Source organism: Leptodactylus fuscus, chromosome 4, assembly GCF_031893055.1.
Source record: "Leptodactylus fuscus isolate aLepFus1 chromosome 4, aLepFus1.hap2, whole genome shotgun sequence".
Classification (NCBI taxonomy): Eukaryota; Metazoa; Chordata; class Amphibia; order Anura; family Leptodactylidae; genus Leptodactylus; species Leptodactylus fuscus.
The window spans coordinates 27,264,127-27,281,484 of record NC_134268.1 but is presented as its reverse complement, the minus strand read 5'-3'; the positions used below and the strand labels follow the sequence as shown (position 1 = coordinate 27,281,484).

Below are 17,358 nucleotides of genomic sequence, written 5' to 3'. Positions count from 1 at the left end.
CAGAAATTGTAAAAACTGTGATACTGTGCCAGTGTCAGACTGTGTAAGGATGCACAATATTAACAAAAGCAATAAAACCCAGTTGTCAATTTATTCATATTTCCAACAGGAATAACAGAGTTCTAAGAAAAGATTTTGCAGTCTTGGCAAATACACATGGCTGTTAAAACATATATATTAGATTTAAGAAACAAGGGATTATACCAGACATCAATAGAGACTCTACCATGTATAGTAAATTACTCATGGGACTCAAATATGGTGATCTGGAAAATTATTTATTTCCATTTCCAGATGTTACCTTGAAGCGTATATCCAGAATGTGTATGGATCAGCAGCAATTGATATTGGTGTCTACAAACAGAAGAGTCCATATACAGACAAGCAAATACCTGGTGCAGTACAAGAAGTACAGGCCATACAGTCACAGAGCGACACCATCCTAGAACAGCAGGTAAGTGGTGTATTATATTCTGTATTATAGGTGTTTCCTCCTCCTGTATGTGTATCATTATATAAGACTGAAGAGTCAATTATTTTCTTCCCCTTAGGTTATAACTCTACAGAACTGGAACACGACCCAACAAGCAGTAAATGAAGTGCAGACAATTACTGTTACCAAATACTGTATTTCTCCATGTCCTCCCATGTACTACACACTGATCTATGGCAATGAAGAGACAGGTAACGTCTTATATAAAATATTATATACAGTATCAGATATGAGAAACAGAATCAATCTCTCTCTCTCTCTCTCTCTCTCAGGTAAGAATATTTTCAGAAATAGAAGAGTTAATAGTTTATTTTGGTCAATTAACAATATTAAGTGAATGAAGAAAAGAGAAATGTAAATCCCATCTGTATATTTGGTGTGACCTTTGCCCTTTGGAGGAGGAGCCCTGGAAGTGATGATACAGCCCCACTGATATAGCCCTGATCTCCTCATCATCCAGTCTGTCTGGGATGACATGAAGAAATAGAAGGATTGGAGCAAGCCTACATCCACAGAAGATCTTCAAAATGGTAGAAACAAGATCCCTGCCGAGTTCTTTCAAAAACTGTCTGCAAGTACCAAGAAGAATTGATGGAATTTACATTTCTCTTTTCTTCATTCGCTACATTTTGTTAATTGACAAAAATAAACTATTAACCGATAGATATCTATTATCTATCTATCTATCTATCTATCTATCTATCTATCTATTATCTATCTATCTACAAACCTGCAAATTAGGTATTTTTCCCTTTTTCCCTGTGTAGATCCTCTATCAGCTGATGCAACGGCTCTTACAATTCAAGCAGCATTAAACAATCTTTGGTCTATGCGGCCGGATACAGTCTATGTACAACAGGAATCTTCTGATACAGTAAATGTCTATAATGTGACTTTCAATTCACAAAGAGGTGAGTAAAGATGACAATAATGATCAAATACAAGAAAAATAGGAGGAATTAAGTAAAAATTAATTTTAATTTCATTGACCTATTTTGAAGCCAATAGCCCATCAGGTCTGTGCTGTAATCTGATATATGTAATATATACTGTACACTGCTCAAAAAATAAAGGGAACACTTAAGTAACACAATGTAACTCCAAGCAACACTGATTGACAATCCATTTCACCTACTGTTGTGCAAATGGAATTAGACAACAGATGGAAATTATTGGCAATTATTGAGATACACTCAATAAAGGAGAGCTCTGCAGGTGGGGACCACAGACCACATCTCAGTACTAATGCTTTCTGGCTGATGTTTTGATCACTTTTGAATGTTGTTTGTGCTTTCACACTCGTGGTAGCATGAGATGGACTCTACAACCCACACAAGTGGCTCAGGTAGTGCAGCTCATCCAGGATGCCACATCAATGAGAGCTGTGGCAACAAGGATTGCTGTGGGCATAGGAGGGCAACAACCCAGCAGCAGGACCGCTACCTCCGCCTTTGTGTAAGGAGGAACAGGAGGAGCACTGCCATAGCCCTGCAAAATGACCTCTGGAAGGCCATAAATGTGCATGTGTCTGCACAAACTGTTATAAACCAACCCCATGAGGATGGTATGAAGTCCTGATGTCCACAGACGTGGGTAGTGCTCACAGCCCAACACCATGCAGGACGCTTGGCATTTGCCACCAGGATTGGCAACTTCGCCACTGGCACCCTGTGCTCTTCACAGATGAAAGCAGGTTCACACTGAGCACATGTGACAGATGTGGTAGAGTCTGGGGCAACACGATGGCTCAGTGGTTAGCATTGCAGCACTGGAGTCCTGGGTTCGAATCCTGCCAGGAACAACATTTGCAAGGAGTTTGTATGTTCTCCCCGTGATTGTATGGATTTCCTCCAATACTCCAAAGACATAGTGATAGGCAAAAAATGTATGTTGTCCTATATGGGGCTCACAATCTCCAAACAAAAACAAAACAAAAAGATGTGAGTCTGGAGATGCCGTGGAGACCGATCTGCTGCCTGCAACATCCTTCCGCATAAACGCAGAAAGGAAAAAAGTAAAAATAGTATCACACCTCACTCACGTGTCCCAAAAATGATCAATGTCCACTTTGTGGTTGCTCCGTTTACTATAGGAGATACAGGGATTTTGAAAGCCGTCAATCCTGTTCGTTAAAACTTAACTTTTCATATGTCATTCCAGGAACATCATTCAATTAATGTGTTAAAAATTAGTTAAACAGCTCATGATGGTAAAAAGATAAGCGTCTGACTGACGCGTTTCAAAGTCTTTTAATGCTCCTTACTCATAGCCTTACTCGTATTCTTCAGCATGACCGGTTTGGCAGTAGGTCAGTAATGGTGTGTGGTGGCATTTCTTTGGAGCGCTGCACCCCCTCCATGTGCTCGCCAGAGGTAGTCCGACTGCCATTAGGTACCGAGATGATCTTCAGACCCCTTGTGAGACCATATGCTGGTGTGGTTGGCCCTGGGTTCCTCCTAATGCAGGACAATGCCAGACCTCATGTGCCTGGAGTGTGTCAGCAGTTCCTGCAAGATGAAGGCATTGAAGCTATGGACTGGCCTGCCCGTTCACCAGACCTGAATATGACTGAGCACATCTGAGACATCATGTCTTGTTCCATCCACCAATGTCACATTGCACCACAGACTGTCTAGGAGTTGGCAGATGCTTTAGTCCAGGTCTGAGAGGAGATCCCTCAGGAGATCATCCACAACCTCATCAGGAGCATGCCCAGGCATTGTAGGGAGGTCATACAGGCACGTGGAGGCCACACACACTACTCAGCCTCATACTGACATGTTTGCATCAGCCTGTAGTGTGTTTTTCCACTTTAATTTTGGGGGTGACTCCAAATCCAGATCTCCATTGGTTAATACATTTGATTTTCATTGATGATTTTTTTTTCTTTTAAATGTAGATTTTGAGCCCCATATAGGGATCACAATGTACTTTTTTTCTCCTATCAGTATGTCTTTGTAGAATGGGAGGAAATCCACACAAACACGGGGAGAACATACAAACTTCTTGCAGATGTTGTTCCTGGCGGGATTCGAACCCAGGACTCCAGCGCTGCAAGCTTGCAGTGGTAACCACTGAGCCACCGCGTTGCCCATTTCCGTTGATGATTTTGTCATCACAATCAATTGAATGTTTGTACAGAACAAGGAATTCCATGAGAATATTTCATTCATTCAGATCTAGGAAGTGTTATTGAGTGTTCCCTTTATTTTCTGAGCAGTGTATTTGATATGCTATATCAGATAGATGTGGGTCGAACAACTGGCAACCAGCCAGATCTGCACAGTGTATGGAGCTGGAATCAGACAGTTATTGCGGCTCTTCTCCTCTTCCTCTGAATGGGAGCTGAAGGACAGTCCCTGACACGGCCAATACACAGTGTACAGAGTCGTCTTCTGACTCCGGACACTGGGCAGGTCAGTCTGATTTGATTTTAATGATCCATTCTAAGGATAAATGATCAATGTCAAGTTTTAGACAACCCCTTTAAATTAAAATTCTACAGCTACCCATGTTGCTTTATCCTCCACTGATGTGTGAAAATACCGCCTACACTATTTGTATAACTTTATGATGTCATCTCTATTACCCTATGTACTACATAAAATATTATTGGTGATTATTTTAGGTGATTTCCCGCTTCTTTCCTACAAAATTTGGAGTGAAAGTAACATTACAGTGGATATTAAAGAGACAACTAAAGGTGTTTCAGATATGAAGACCTTCACTATAGCGTGGGGTGATATTTACTCCTCTCCTCTGCCAACAAATGTGTCTTCTCTAGAGGTCAGTGACATACAGTAGAGTATTGGACTCAATCCATAGGCTTGACCACTGGTCACACTACAGTATATTTACAGGTATAATTTGGTAATGTGTTATAAGGCTCGTAACAGGATTCTTGGACCTCTCAGACTCTAGAGCCCAGGTGTGACTACTGTCTCTAAACCCCTATATCTGCACTTCTAGGCATGAGTACTGCTTATGTATCCCTTATAGTTACACTCCTGAGCATATCTGAGCTGTAAGCCCATATTTGAGCTGTAGTAGCCCAATGGCTATTACATTCAGAACCAAAGGCTTTCAACTTAAAGGGGTTTCCCACAAACATAACAATATTTAAAGCTGTTTTCTAGTTATTATTATATTATTAATTGATGACCTATCCTTAGGATTTAAAGATTGGCAGGGATCTGACACCCAGGCACCCAGCCAAACAGCTGTTTGAAGACACTGCATCACACTGCAACCTCTTCAGTAGGGTTGAGCGATCGAGATAGGAAAAGATCGTATCTCGATTGGCAATCGAGTAAATTTCATGATAGCGATCGGGTTCCGATCCTGCGTAAAAAAGATCGGAAACGGAATTCCGATGCTGAACTTACCTGCACAGATCCACTGCTGCTGCTGCTCCCCGTTCTTCTCGCTCCTCTTCTCTCTCATTGACATGTCTTCATAGCGCCCTGCGCGCCCCCACCTCCCTAGACTAGTGTTAAGGATGCAGGGAGAAGGCGGGGCTTGTGGCTTAGGAGAGTTTGGGCGGGTACTGGGAGGGGAGATGTGAGTGATGCACTCATGTCTCCCCGCCCACACTCTCCTAAGCCACAACAAGCTCCACCTACTCCCGTCATCTCTAACACTAGCCTAGGGAGGTGGGGGCACGCACGGCGCTCTGAAGGCATGTCAATGAGAGAGAAGAGGAGCGAGAAGAACAGGGGGCGGCAGTGGATCTGTGCAGATAAGTGGACACCAGGGGGGGCTAAGTAGCTGGGGGATTTTTTTAAATCACAACACAGTGTGGAGTCCAAAAATTGAAACAATTTTTGGACTCCATCCTGTGTAGTGAATAGGATCATTTTTAAAATCCGATCTTTGATTATTAAATAAAATCCTATTGACTTACATTAGGATCGGAATTGGGATCGGGTTCAAATAGAAAATGATCAGAAATTGGATTTTAATAACGATCCTGAAATTTCAAGATCGGCTCAACACTACTCTTCAGTGCTAACCAAGCACTATACATCTGTATAGTGTCTGTGCTTAATATCGCAGCTCATCCCATTCACGTAAATGAGATTCGGCTCCGATCAGGCCGTATGATCGATGAATGCAACATCACATGCTCTGAGCAGAGTGAACCATGGGGGTCCAGGATGTTGATCCTCACAGATCTTCAATTAATGATCTACAAATTATTTTTTTTGTTATTTTTAACAATAATGAAGGATAGAGAAAGGAACAAAGAGGGGAAAGAGGGAACAAACAATGGCCCCAATGTGGAACCCAATACAATTTAATAGAGGCACATATAGTCACGTTTACAAGGATGAAATGTGAGAAAATTAGAGTGCCTATAACTCTGTTCTTAAATAGTCACGCTTCCTATGTCATGGCCCAAAACATATATAACTATTTACAATCAGATCCCTGCATCGGAATCCATCCAGTAAGATAGGAATATGTGAATTACAAGCAGAGAAGGCTAAGAGGATGGATTACAGAGGAAGAGGATGGGGGTAAGAGAAGGGAACAAGGGAGAGAGAAAAGGAGGGGACGGAGGGATCATTCAGCCACCTCTGCCCAGCACCCCATATTGCAAGGAGGCCATGAATGCATGATCTATATTTTCTGAAATTATACTGACCTTGTTGAGTCTGCATAGATCAGTCCTTCCATTTAGCAAATCTCCTTGCTAAATGGAATCATTATTTAATCATTTAGGGGGCGTTCACACTACCATTGGTGACCGTCATTAGTGTCCGTTGCTATTGTCTGTTACAAGATTTTAGCAACGGACACTAGCTGAACCGTCAGAAATCTGTTAAAGTTTCCATTCATTTCTGTGAGATTGTTCATTTTTGTGGATAAAAGATCCCATATGTGGGACTTTTGTGTCCGTTAAAAAACAAACAAACAAAAAAAAATGGTTTCACGACGGACATCAAGCTTCTGTTATTTTTTAACATTAAAGTCTATGGGTAACAGATGGATGTCTGTTACTCTACTTTATTCCTCTGTTATTATTGTCCATTTTTTTTCTGCGCATGCTCAGCAGGCGTTCACACTACCATTGGTGACCATTAGAGTATTCGATCGAATACTACGGTATTCGAAATACTCGTACTCAGTCGAATACCACACATAAAAATTAAATTCCCCTCCCACCTTCCCTGGCACAATAATTATGCAGGGGAGGTGGGACAGGAATTAGAACAACGTAGGCATCGAAAAAAAACGTATAAAGTGTATATTTATAGTGTGAATTTTTACTGAGTGTACCGCGTGGTATTTGACCAAGTACGAGTATTTCGAATATCGTAGTATTCTATAGAATACCCACTCGATCGAATACTACTCGCTCATCTCTAGTGACCATCAGTAGTGTCCATAGCTATTGTCCATTACAAGATTTTAGCAATGAACACTACCTGAATTGTCAGAAATCCGTTAAAATTTCCATTCATTCCAATGGGATTTTATCTTGTGTTCTTTAGTGTCTGTTTACAATCAATCTGTTAGAGTTCCGTTTTTTTTCCACTGGCAAAAAAATCTTACATTCAGGTCTTTTGTCCGTTTGAAAAAACGGATTCTTGACGGACGGTGAGCGTCTGTTATTTTTTTTAACATTGATGCCTATGGGTAACAGACTAGTTACAGCCACCAGTTACTGTCCATTATTTTGTGTCCGGATGGTTTTCTGCACATACTCAGAAAGCATAAACAAACAAACAAACCAAAAAACGCACAGTATAAAAAAATGGACACTAACTGATGCTAAAGCGACTGCCCAGTGTGCCCCAGGGTGTCCGTTGTAAACCTCGGGGAAACCAGACAGGGCACGGCTTGCGAGCGGTCGCCTATAAAACCCATTTGTTTGAATGGGTTTTCAAAGGTGACCGCCCGTGTGCATTTTCAGCCTCTCCGCCTGGAAACCGTTTTTTTTTCCACGGACACAGGACTTTGTGTCCTGAGCAAAAAAAATGGATCTGATCCAAACAACTATGTTCTTGTTATGAGAATCTAGACCTCTTTTAATGCATCCCATAATTTTATTTGCCTTGGCAGCAGCTGCCTGACATTGGTCACTAAAGGTAAGCTTGCTGTCCACCAAAATCCCTAACTTTCTCACTGTTAGTCTTACCCAGTAGTTTACTATTAAAAGGGTATTCCCATAACCCTTGTTCACCATCCTTCAGGCTCTATGCTCTATTCACTTCCTGGATTTCTCGGCACATTGGTGGGCAGAGTTTCACTTGCTCTGCTATGTTTGCAGTTAGTAATGAGGGATTGGATGTAAATGCATTAAAGGGGCTCTATCACTGGGAAAAGTCATTTTTATCTAAACACATGCTTGCATAGGCTTTAGAAAGTCTATTCCACACCTACCTTTTGTATGTAGATTGCCTCAGTGGTGTCTGAATAAGTCTGTTTTTATTCATATGCTAATGAGCTTCCAGCCAGTACAGGAAGTTCCCAGCAGCCTCCTCTCTCCTATTATCTTCTATGTGTTTCCAGTTTCCTTAGATCCCCCTGTAATATTCTACTATCCTCCTCACCTTCTCAGTTGAATAACTAAAAAAAATAACTTTTGTATGATATTCTAGTTTATTGCGATGCACTTGTAAGCATTTTTGGTACAAGTTCAACATACTCAGCTGTTACAATCTGTTTCTTCTAGGTGAGAAATGCTGTGCTAGATATCCTGAGTGCACAATGTCCGGATGTAATAGCTAAACAGATGGAAAGTTCATCAGTCAAGTTTTTCAGGAACTTTGAAACAGGCTCGGTATGAAAAAAATAATACATAGTAAAGCATTACTATCCCAATACATTTTTCATTTTAGATGTATTGGGATAGTAAAAAAATATGTCATATATCTCATAATAGTGTTAAAGGGAGTCTGTCAGTAGGAAAATCAGTATCAAACGAATAACAGTACCTTGTAGGGCAACCTTTCCAAAGAGGCAACTCCATTTTTATGAAAATCAGTGTTGTATTCTCATGGAAATTGGCTAAAAAGGGCCTTAGGGGCTATTACTGGGGCTTCACTCCAGAAGTGATTATTTTGAGCATAGAGTGAATCCCCAGCAGAAGAAGAAATGCCCCTAAGACCAGGGCCACACATGGCATAAATTCCACTTTTTGTCCACGGAGAAAACGCTGCGGCAAAAATCGTGGCATTTTACAGTTCCTGGAAATTGAATGGGATTCTAGTTAATCCCATCCACACATTGCGAAAAATATGTACAGCGGAAATTCAGTGATTTCCAAAACCGTTGCATTTTTGGAAATTGCAGCTAGGGTTGAGCGACTGGGATCGGCAAAGATCGGATCCTTATCGGCGATCGAGTAAGTTTCACGATTGTGATCGGGTTCCGATTCCTCCTAAAAAAGATCGGGAACGGAATTCCAATCCCAATCGCTCAACTTACCTGCACAGATCCGCTGCTGCTCCCCGTTCTTCTCGCTTCTCTTCTCTCTCATTCACATGCCTTCAGAGCACCGTGCGCGTCCCCACCTCCCTAGGCTAGTGTTAGAGATGCTGGGAGAAAGCGGGGCTTGTGGCTTAGGAGAGAGTGGGTTGGTACTGGGAGGGCGGGGGAGCGCACGGTGCTCTGAAGGAAGAGGAGAGGACTGAGAAGAACAGGAAGCGGCAGCGGATCTGTGAAGGTAGGCGGACACCGGGCGGGATTTTTTTAAATCACTACACAGTGTGGAGTCCAAAAATTGAAGCTCTTAAGCGCTTTTTGGCTGCAGCCCACTACTTTGTCCCTTGGCTTAAAGCCCTTTTCAACTGATTTGTATGAGAATAAAAAGCTGATTTTGGCTGCTTTCACATGGAGTAATGCTCCGCTCATTCTGACATGTAAACACATGTCAGAGTGAGCACAGTAAAACAGAATCCCATTGACTGCAATGGGTTCAGTCTTACGTGCGCTACCCAATTGAACTCAATGGGAGGCTTTTTTACCTATTGCTTTCAATGTGATACGCGCGTATAAAAAAAAAAAAAGTAACTCAAGTAACTCAATCTTATAAAATATTCTTATAAGCGCTGGAGTCCTTGGTTTGAATCCCACCAAGGGCAAAAACCATCTGCAAGGAGTTTGTATGTTCTCCCCGTGTTTGCATGGTTTTCCATCCCATACTCCAAAGACATACTGATAGGGAAAAAAATGTACATTGTGATCCCTATATGGGGCTCACAATCTACATAAAAAAAATATTCTTATAAAAATATAATAAATTCTTCTTATATAAAATATATACATTTTTCTTATATTCACCTGTATTTTCTATTTATAAAAAGTAGTTTTAGAACTTGAAGTACACTTTAAATTTTGGAGCTTTTTGGCACCTGCTCCAGTTCTTATTACCCTTCCATAACTTTTTATTCTCTCAACAGTATTCCTGGGGCACTGTGACAAGTGAGACTGAAGCCTTTTGTGGACGATACTCCACAAAGAAACCTTATTACCTGTTCTATTATACTGAATGGAATCCGGTAACTCAGTCAGTGTATGGTTATATCTCACTAACTTTACATAGCAAGGTACGGTTGTATACTCTTGATTTATTTTCCATTTTTTTAGGATGGTATAGTGTGCATCAATATTATTACACAGTTTTTAGAAAGTTTGTGCAGTATAGATTCGGGCAGTCAGTTTAGCTGCCTCCATTCATATAATTCAGTGGTTCTTAACCTTGTTTGAGGTACCGAACCCACCAGTTTCATATGCACATTCACCGAACCCTTCTTTAGTGATAAATCAAATATGATTTATTTCCAAATTCAAGACATAGGTACCGTATTTTTCGGACTATAAGACGCACTTTTTTTCCCCAAAATTTTTGGGGAAAAGAAGGGTGCGTCTTATAGTCTGAAGGTGGCGCCTGGCATCCGCTGTAATAGAGAGGCGGAAGCCGGTAAGTGATAGACGCCATTACAGGTGCCGGGGCCTGCGACATCGCTGCGCTCCTCTGCCCCGCATGAAGCCAGCAGCAGCAGGGGCTCCTCCGTGCCCCCGCCGCTGGCTTCATGCAGGGGAGAGGATCGTAGCGATGTCTCAGGCCCTGGCGTCTATCCCTCCCCGGCATCCGCCTCTCTAGTACAGCGGATGCCGGGTCAGTATCAGCGGCCCCTTCTCCCCCGGGGCCGGTCCCCACCGGCCCCGTACCTGTAAAGTTGCAGGCCGGCTCCTGCGTGGCGATATCGCAGGAGCCGACCTGTCCGGGTGACAGCCGGGAGCCTAATGAGGCTCCCAGGCCTGTCACTGCTATATATTAGTATTGCGCCTGGGTCTATGACCAGCCGTAATACTAATACACAGAATGTCCCATAGACGGCAATACAGTTGTATTGCCGTCTATGGGACTTGCGATCAAGTGACTGCAGGTTCAAGCCCCCGGGGGGGAATAAAATAGTAAAAAAAAAAAAAAAAAAAAAAAAAAAAAGCTTTAAAAATATGAAATAAATAAAAGTTCTAAATCACCTCCTCTTTTTTTTTCAATACAAGGTGATCTAAGCAATAGATATCCCCCAAAATGGTATAACTAAAAAGTACAGCTGGCCCCGCAAAAAAAACGCCCTATACATCCCCGTACAGCTGCAGGGTCACCTGTCAATGTGGCCTTGCAGCTGTTGCAAAACTACAACTCCCATATATTAAATATTTTACCAGTTTTTGCTTCAAATTTTTTTTCCCCTATTTTCCTCCTCTAAAACCTAGGTGCGTCTTATAGTCCGAAAAATACGGTATATGTTTTTTTACTGGTACACAAAATGAACCGTGCATAGGGCCTAGGGATCGATCGAACCCTGGTTAAGAACCACTGATATAAGGCTTCATGCCCAAAGTCGAGTGTCTTCGTTATTCATGTGGCCTTTTCAATAATTATACAGCATGTTCTATAAACAGATCTGAGCCACCAGTAGAAATCAATGAAATAGTGAAAAAAAACCTCATGATAGTAAGCAGGACCTGTTGTTTCTGCTAAGTGTGATTGATCCTCCATCTTTTACTATCTTTTTTGCAATATGCTGGCAGAATTTTTTTTTTTTTCTTTTGTTACCTTGGAGGTGTACACTGTAAAGCATTTTGAGGGAATAAGTACTCTCTCTCTCTCTCTCCGTGTATATATATATATATATATATATATATATATATATATATATATATTGTCAGGGGTTGCTAGGTGGGGTGGCATAGACACACAAGTCCAGTTTCTTTAGTCCAAAACAAAGGCAGAGTTTATTTTCACTCAAAAAAGTAGTGCAGCAACAAAAGGAAACAATACAAAAATAAATCCCTGCCCGGCTAGGCTCTAACTAAACATAGAATAGGTTACCTCACCTAGAATAACAGGAATCCAAAAGCCAGTAGAATCACTCGGGTCACAGCTCCAAAAGTATGACCTCTCTGTCAGCTCTCCAGCCAAGCTCTGCTAAAGACTGATGCTGGAGCTGACTTCTTAAGCTTCCTTGACGAGGAGACTCTCTGCAGCTGAGTCGCTGCTGGAATATCCCCAAAGTATGGACTGGAGAGGGGGTGGAATGACAGGTCCCACTGTCAACCTACCTGCCATTCCTAAAAATGCAGCCCAGTAACTGGAACTTTGAATTAACCCTCAGCAGACAATAGTTATCTGCTGAAAAATGTTCTTTTTGCAGTTTTCTCATCTCACCCACCTTAGTAGTCTGGGTGAGATGTACACCCCCTCCCCCCTCCATTACCTGACCAGCCATCGGCTTACTATGTGTGTGTGTGTGTGTATATATATATATATATATATATATATATATATATACACTGTACATATATATATATATATATATATATATATATATATATAATACTTTTTTGTTTTGCAGGGGAATAAGAAAGAAAATAGCAATTCTTCGATTCTTTTATTTTATTTTTTCTCCATTTTGTTTTTTTGTTCACCATTCGATATAAATGACATCACGAGTGGGAACTAATAAGTTTACTGCATATGTTTTTATACATTCAACACAATACTAAAATAGTATGCAGTAAAGTTCTTGGGCTCCCCCTAATGGTGACTGCAAATGTTATTATTTTATGTTCTATTTCGGGATAGGGAGCGACCCTCCATAAGGTGAAGCTAGAGGTGATTCCTCTTTCCCCACCAAATAGTTCTAATTTGCATATTCGTTACTGCAGTGAGTAGGAAAAATTTCATTTAAAACTACATGTGCCAGAAGTTGCCAAAATGCAGTATTCTGCACTAGATTTTGGAGCATTTGACACCAAGGTTGAGCTGCAATTACTACTGGTATATACATATATGCAACAGATACAGACTTATTGTATTATACTGTGTTGGAAGAACTTATAGCTTTCAGACATTAGATGGCGATGTTATTATTGTTATATGCTGAACACAGTGTAATTGTCTGCTCTGCACTTCTATAGTTCGTTCTTTTCCAGTGTGTGTTTCTTGCAGTGGCGTAACTACCGCCATAGCAGCAGAGGCAGCTGCCACAGGGCCCAGGACATTAGGGGCCCGGTGACAGCCGCTACCGCTGCTATCATTATACTCGGGGGTCTTTGCAGACCCCCGAGTATAATGATCGGCAGACCGGGAGAGGTAAGGGAATGTAAAAAACACTGTTACTTACCTCTCCACGATCCTGGCCAGGCCTCCTTCCTAGTTGACTGACGTCTCTGATGTCACATGAACTGCGTCCCGGGTCATGTGACATCCGACGTCATTGATGAGGGACGACAGCAGAGAAGAGTGTAGGAGCCGGGGGACGGGTAAGAAACAGTAGTTTTTTAATATTTTTATTCCCCCGGGTCTCCGATTATTATACTCTGGGGTCTGAAAAGACCCCAGAGTATAATAATTGTTTATGGGTGTCCACAGTGGGGCATAATACTGTGTGCAGGGGCGACTATGGGGTATAATAGTGTGTGCAGGGGCCACTATGGGGCATAATAGTGTGTGCAGGGGCGACTATGGGGATAATAGTGTGTGCAGGGGCCACTATGGGGATAATAGTGTGTGCAGGGGCCACTATGGGGGATAATACTGTGTGCAGGGGCCACTAAGGGACATAATACTGTGTGCAGGGGCCACTATGGGGAATAATACTGTGTGCAGGGGCCACTATGGGGATAATACTGTGTGTAGGGGCCACTATGGGGGATAATACTGTGTGCAGGGGCCACTATTGGGGATAATACTGTGTGCAGGAGCCACTATGGGGGATATTACTATGTACTGGGGCCACTATGGGGGATAATAGAGCGCGCAGGAATGCGTAGGAGGGGGTCGGTCGAGGTCGTCGGTGTCGGTCAGGGGGCCCATGTCAAAAGTTCGCATGGGGCCCCGCCACTCCTAGTTACGCCACTGGTTTCTTGTGTTGCTGTATTGACATGCTGACCTACCTTACCTCATGTTCTGAGAAGTAAACTACAGATTAACTCATATAATCTACTCTCACAAGCTTTCTTCTGCGACTAAACTGTGTAACAATTACAATATCTGTACAGGTGTATGTTTACAGGTAGCCTTCTCCTTTTGTAAATGTGATGGTGTTTCTGTATTTCAGCTTTGCTTTGCCTATAAAGGATTTATTGGAAATGTAATACAAATATATGGTCAATATGAAGACAACAGCAATGGATATGTCACATCCATATACGACTTTTTCAGCTACAATTTTGCTCAGGGGAACAGGTATGATTCTCTGCATCTTTGCTTTATTTTTAAAGTAAGAAATAAATAAATTAAAAAATACACTATTTATAGGGCCCCTTGCTGCTGGCATTACAGCTTACATGGGTGCTCCAGTGGTTATGATTAGAGATGAGCGAGTAGTATTCGATCGAATACTACCAGCTATTCGCAGTAAATATTCGATTCAGAACCAGCTTTGATTGGCCGAATGCTATACACTGTACAGCATTTGGCAAATCAACGCTGGTTCTGCAGCAGGCTCGTCCTTGCTAGTCGGCAGAGCTGGCAGCTTGCTGTTATGAGGGAGCTGACTTTTTCCTCATAGGAATGCATTGACCAGGCTTGTCTGTGAGGAGGCGGAGTCTAAGATCGGACCACAATGGAGACTGCTGTGGTCCGATTTTAGACTCCGCCTCCTCACAGACGAGCCTCCGGCAGAACCAGCGTTGATTGGCCGAATGCTGTACACTGGCCAATCAACGCTGGTCAATGCATTCCTATGACAAAAAAGTCAGCTCCCTCATAACAGCAAGCTGCCAGCTCTCCCAACTAGCAAGGACGGGCCTGCTGCAGAACCAGCCTTGATTTGCCGCAGGCTCGTCTTTGCTAGTAAGGAGAGCTGGCAGCTTGCAGTTATGAGGGAGCTGACTTTTTATCAGTGCAACTGCAAGTGCTGTGCAGTTAAAGCGCACAGATCCCATAGACTATAATGGGGTCCGTGCCCTTTAACGGCACAGCGGTCCTCCTACACACTCTCCTCCTGCTATTCGTGGACTTGGTGACCCTCCTTTAGTCGAATAGTGGTTTCCCCTGAAATGAGCATTTTTTCCCATGACTATAATGGGATTCGATATTCGATGGTAGTCAAATATTGAGGCTCTACTCGAAACGAATATGGAATCTCGAATATTTCACTGTTCGCTCATCTCTAGTTATGATGGATGAATGTAGAGTTCCCTAATGTTAGGAATGATGTGGCTTCAATGTACAACCTTACTTCTAAGGCGATTTGCCTTGAGAATGGCATCATAGTCATGAACTATTGTTACTGGTTTAGTTATATTATATTGTGTTTTTCTATAAATATGGTGTCCAGAAATCTGGGTAGGTTCACTTATTATTTCACACAGCTGTATATTCCTATATCCTTCATGCTGATCTCATACATAATCTAACATCTCTTATTTCACAGCTGGACATACACCTGTATAGATTTGTTACAACTTATTAAAACCAAGTACTCAGGCAGAAATTTCATGTTGGGGTATATCTACATATGGTCAAGCCAAGACTATTATATAGACGTTGTATATATTGGGCAGACTGTGACTACAGATAACCTAAATGGTAAGTCACTGAATAAATTATGTGAAAAATGTTTGTCCCATTACTGAGTGTTATAGAGGGGTTTCCATCCTTAGGCTTTAGTTGAAAAGCAGTTTAACAGACATTACTCTGAATGGCCACCTTGCAATACTACATTTCCCCTGCAGTGGGCATTACTGAGTTAAGGCGGGATCACACCTGAGCCCAGTCTCTGCTTTAGCCAATCCAGCAGGTTTCCCTCTTCTGCCCCGAGAAACTGGACAGGGGACGGAAACCCAGCGGTCAGTTTTCAAACCCATTCACTTGAATGGGTTTGCAAAGTGACTGCCCATGTGTGTCTTCTGCCTGTCTGTGGCAAAACCGTTTTTTTTTTAGCCAGACACAAAGTCGGACATGCAGGACTTTGAGTCTGGTTAAAAAAAAAAACCTGTTTTGCTGCGGAGAGGCAGAAGACGCACATGGGCGGTCACTTTGCAAACCCATTCAAGTGAATGAGTTTGAAAACTGACCGCTGGGTTTCCGTCCCCTGTCCAGTTACTCGGGGTAGAAGACAGATACCTGCCGGATTGGCTAAAGCGGAGACCGGGCTCGGGTGTGAACCCACCCTAAATAAGTAGATAAGTCATCATTATTGATCAATATTTTAGTCTTGGACTATGGCACTATTGTTTTACTCTCCGGTTATGACCATTTACTCCTAATTGTACATATTTCAGTCAAAAGGAGGAGACCGGCTTTATCAGACATTGGACCTTTTGTACAAGATGTCAGCGTGACCCAATCTGTTGTTGCATCTAAAAAACAGTTCACCATTACCATAACCCCATATAACTGTGGATATAATTTCCCACTTTTTGGAGCTGGATTTTCAGAGGTAGGTGATGGGGTATATAGTTAAAAAAAAACTACAGCGACTTCTACAGACAATTAAACAGGGCCTTTTACATTTTACGGATCCTTTTTGTAAAAAATTATTTATAGCTGTAAATGGATGAGCATCAGTTTGCATTAAATGGATGTAAAAAACATGATGAGTATAGAGCCTTATACTACTAGTATTCGTCTTGAAAGAATGTTTATGTATCTTTCGTACAGACGGCTGTTCCAAACACAAAAAACAATGAACTTCTGCCACCTCAAACTCTCTAAGGCCAGGGCATAGACACCACAGTTTCGCCGCACCCTACAGTAGCACATCATAGATTTATCAATCCTTCTATGCCAGTTTTCTGGCGTAGAGGATTGATGGTGCGGTTTACATTTGGTACAAGGACCTTTTTTGTGCGAAACATGCATCACAGCCCCCGTCTTGCGAATGTTGGCAGAGTGGGGTGGAGGATCCTCGGCCTGACATATTCATTATAATTCACACCAGTTTTCTGGCAAGAGATGCAATAAAAATCTACATCAGTTCCTAGCTGTTTCCTGGTACTGGGAAGTATGGCTAATTTATGAATTTAAGGCTGGTGTACTTTATACCACTCTAAAAGGGGTTTTCTAGGCAAAAAAAGGTTTATTTTTAATCTGTTAGAGCTATGAATGGGTTATCAAATGCACCCATATACCTTTAGCCATGTTTTGAGTGATTTCTGGGAGCTCCTGGTATCTCCTGCTCCCTGTTATGTTCCCGCCCTCTTTCTTCACCCCGCCTCCTCTCTTCCTCCCTCCCATACACCCCTTCCCTGTCTCTTTAGCTGCCCTGTTAGGAGTATAGCAGTAATCCCTTTTAGGTTTGCACCAGCTTCAGAGAGAGAGGCCAAAATGGCGTATGGTAGAACTGGATATTTTACTCAAGAACGTCTTTAGTACAGATATCTGATACAGCCTC

General features: G+C 42.1%; 1 protein-coding gene across 1 annotated transcript in view; it reads left to right on the top strand.

Moving 5' to 3' along the window:
- Positions 1-17,358, top strand: part of LOC142200095 (fibrocystin-L-like) — a 178,476-nt gene that overhangs the window by 34,087 nt on the left and 127,031 nt on the right. Inside the window, exons 15-23 of the mRNA XM_075270159.1 lie at positions 295-454; positions 552-684; positions 1,261-1,404; positions 4,122-4,279; positions 8,175-8,282; positions 9,904-10,050; positions 14,077-14,204; positions 15,397-15,551; positions 16,247-16,404. Of these exons, the coding sequence (XP_075126260.1) occupies positions 295-454; positions 552-684; positions 1,261-1,404; positions 4,122-4,279; positions 8,175-8,282; positions 9,904-10,050; positions 14,077-14,204; positions 15,397-15,551; positions 16,247-16,404 (1,291 nt within the window). The remainder of the gene's footprint in view (positions 1-294; positions 455-551; positions 685-1,260; positions 1,405-4,121; positions 4,280-8,174; positions 8,283-9,903; positions 10,051-14,076; positions 14,205-15,396; positions 15,552-16,246; positions 16,405-17,358) is intronic.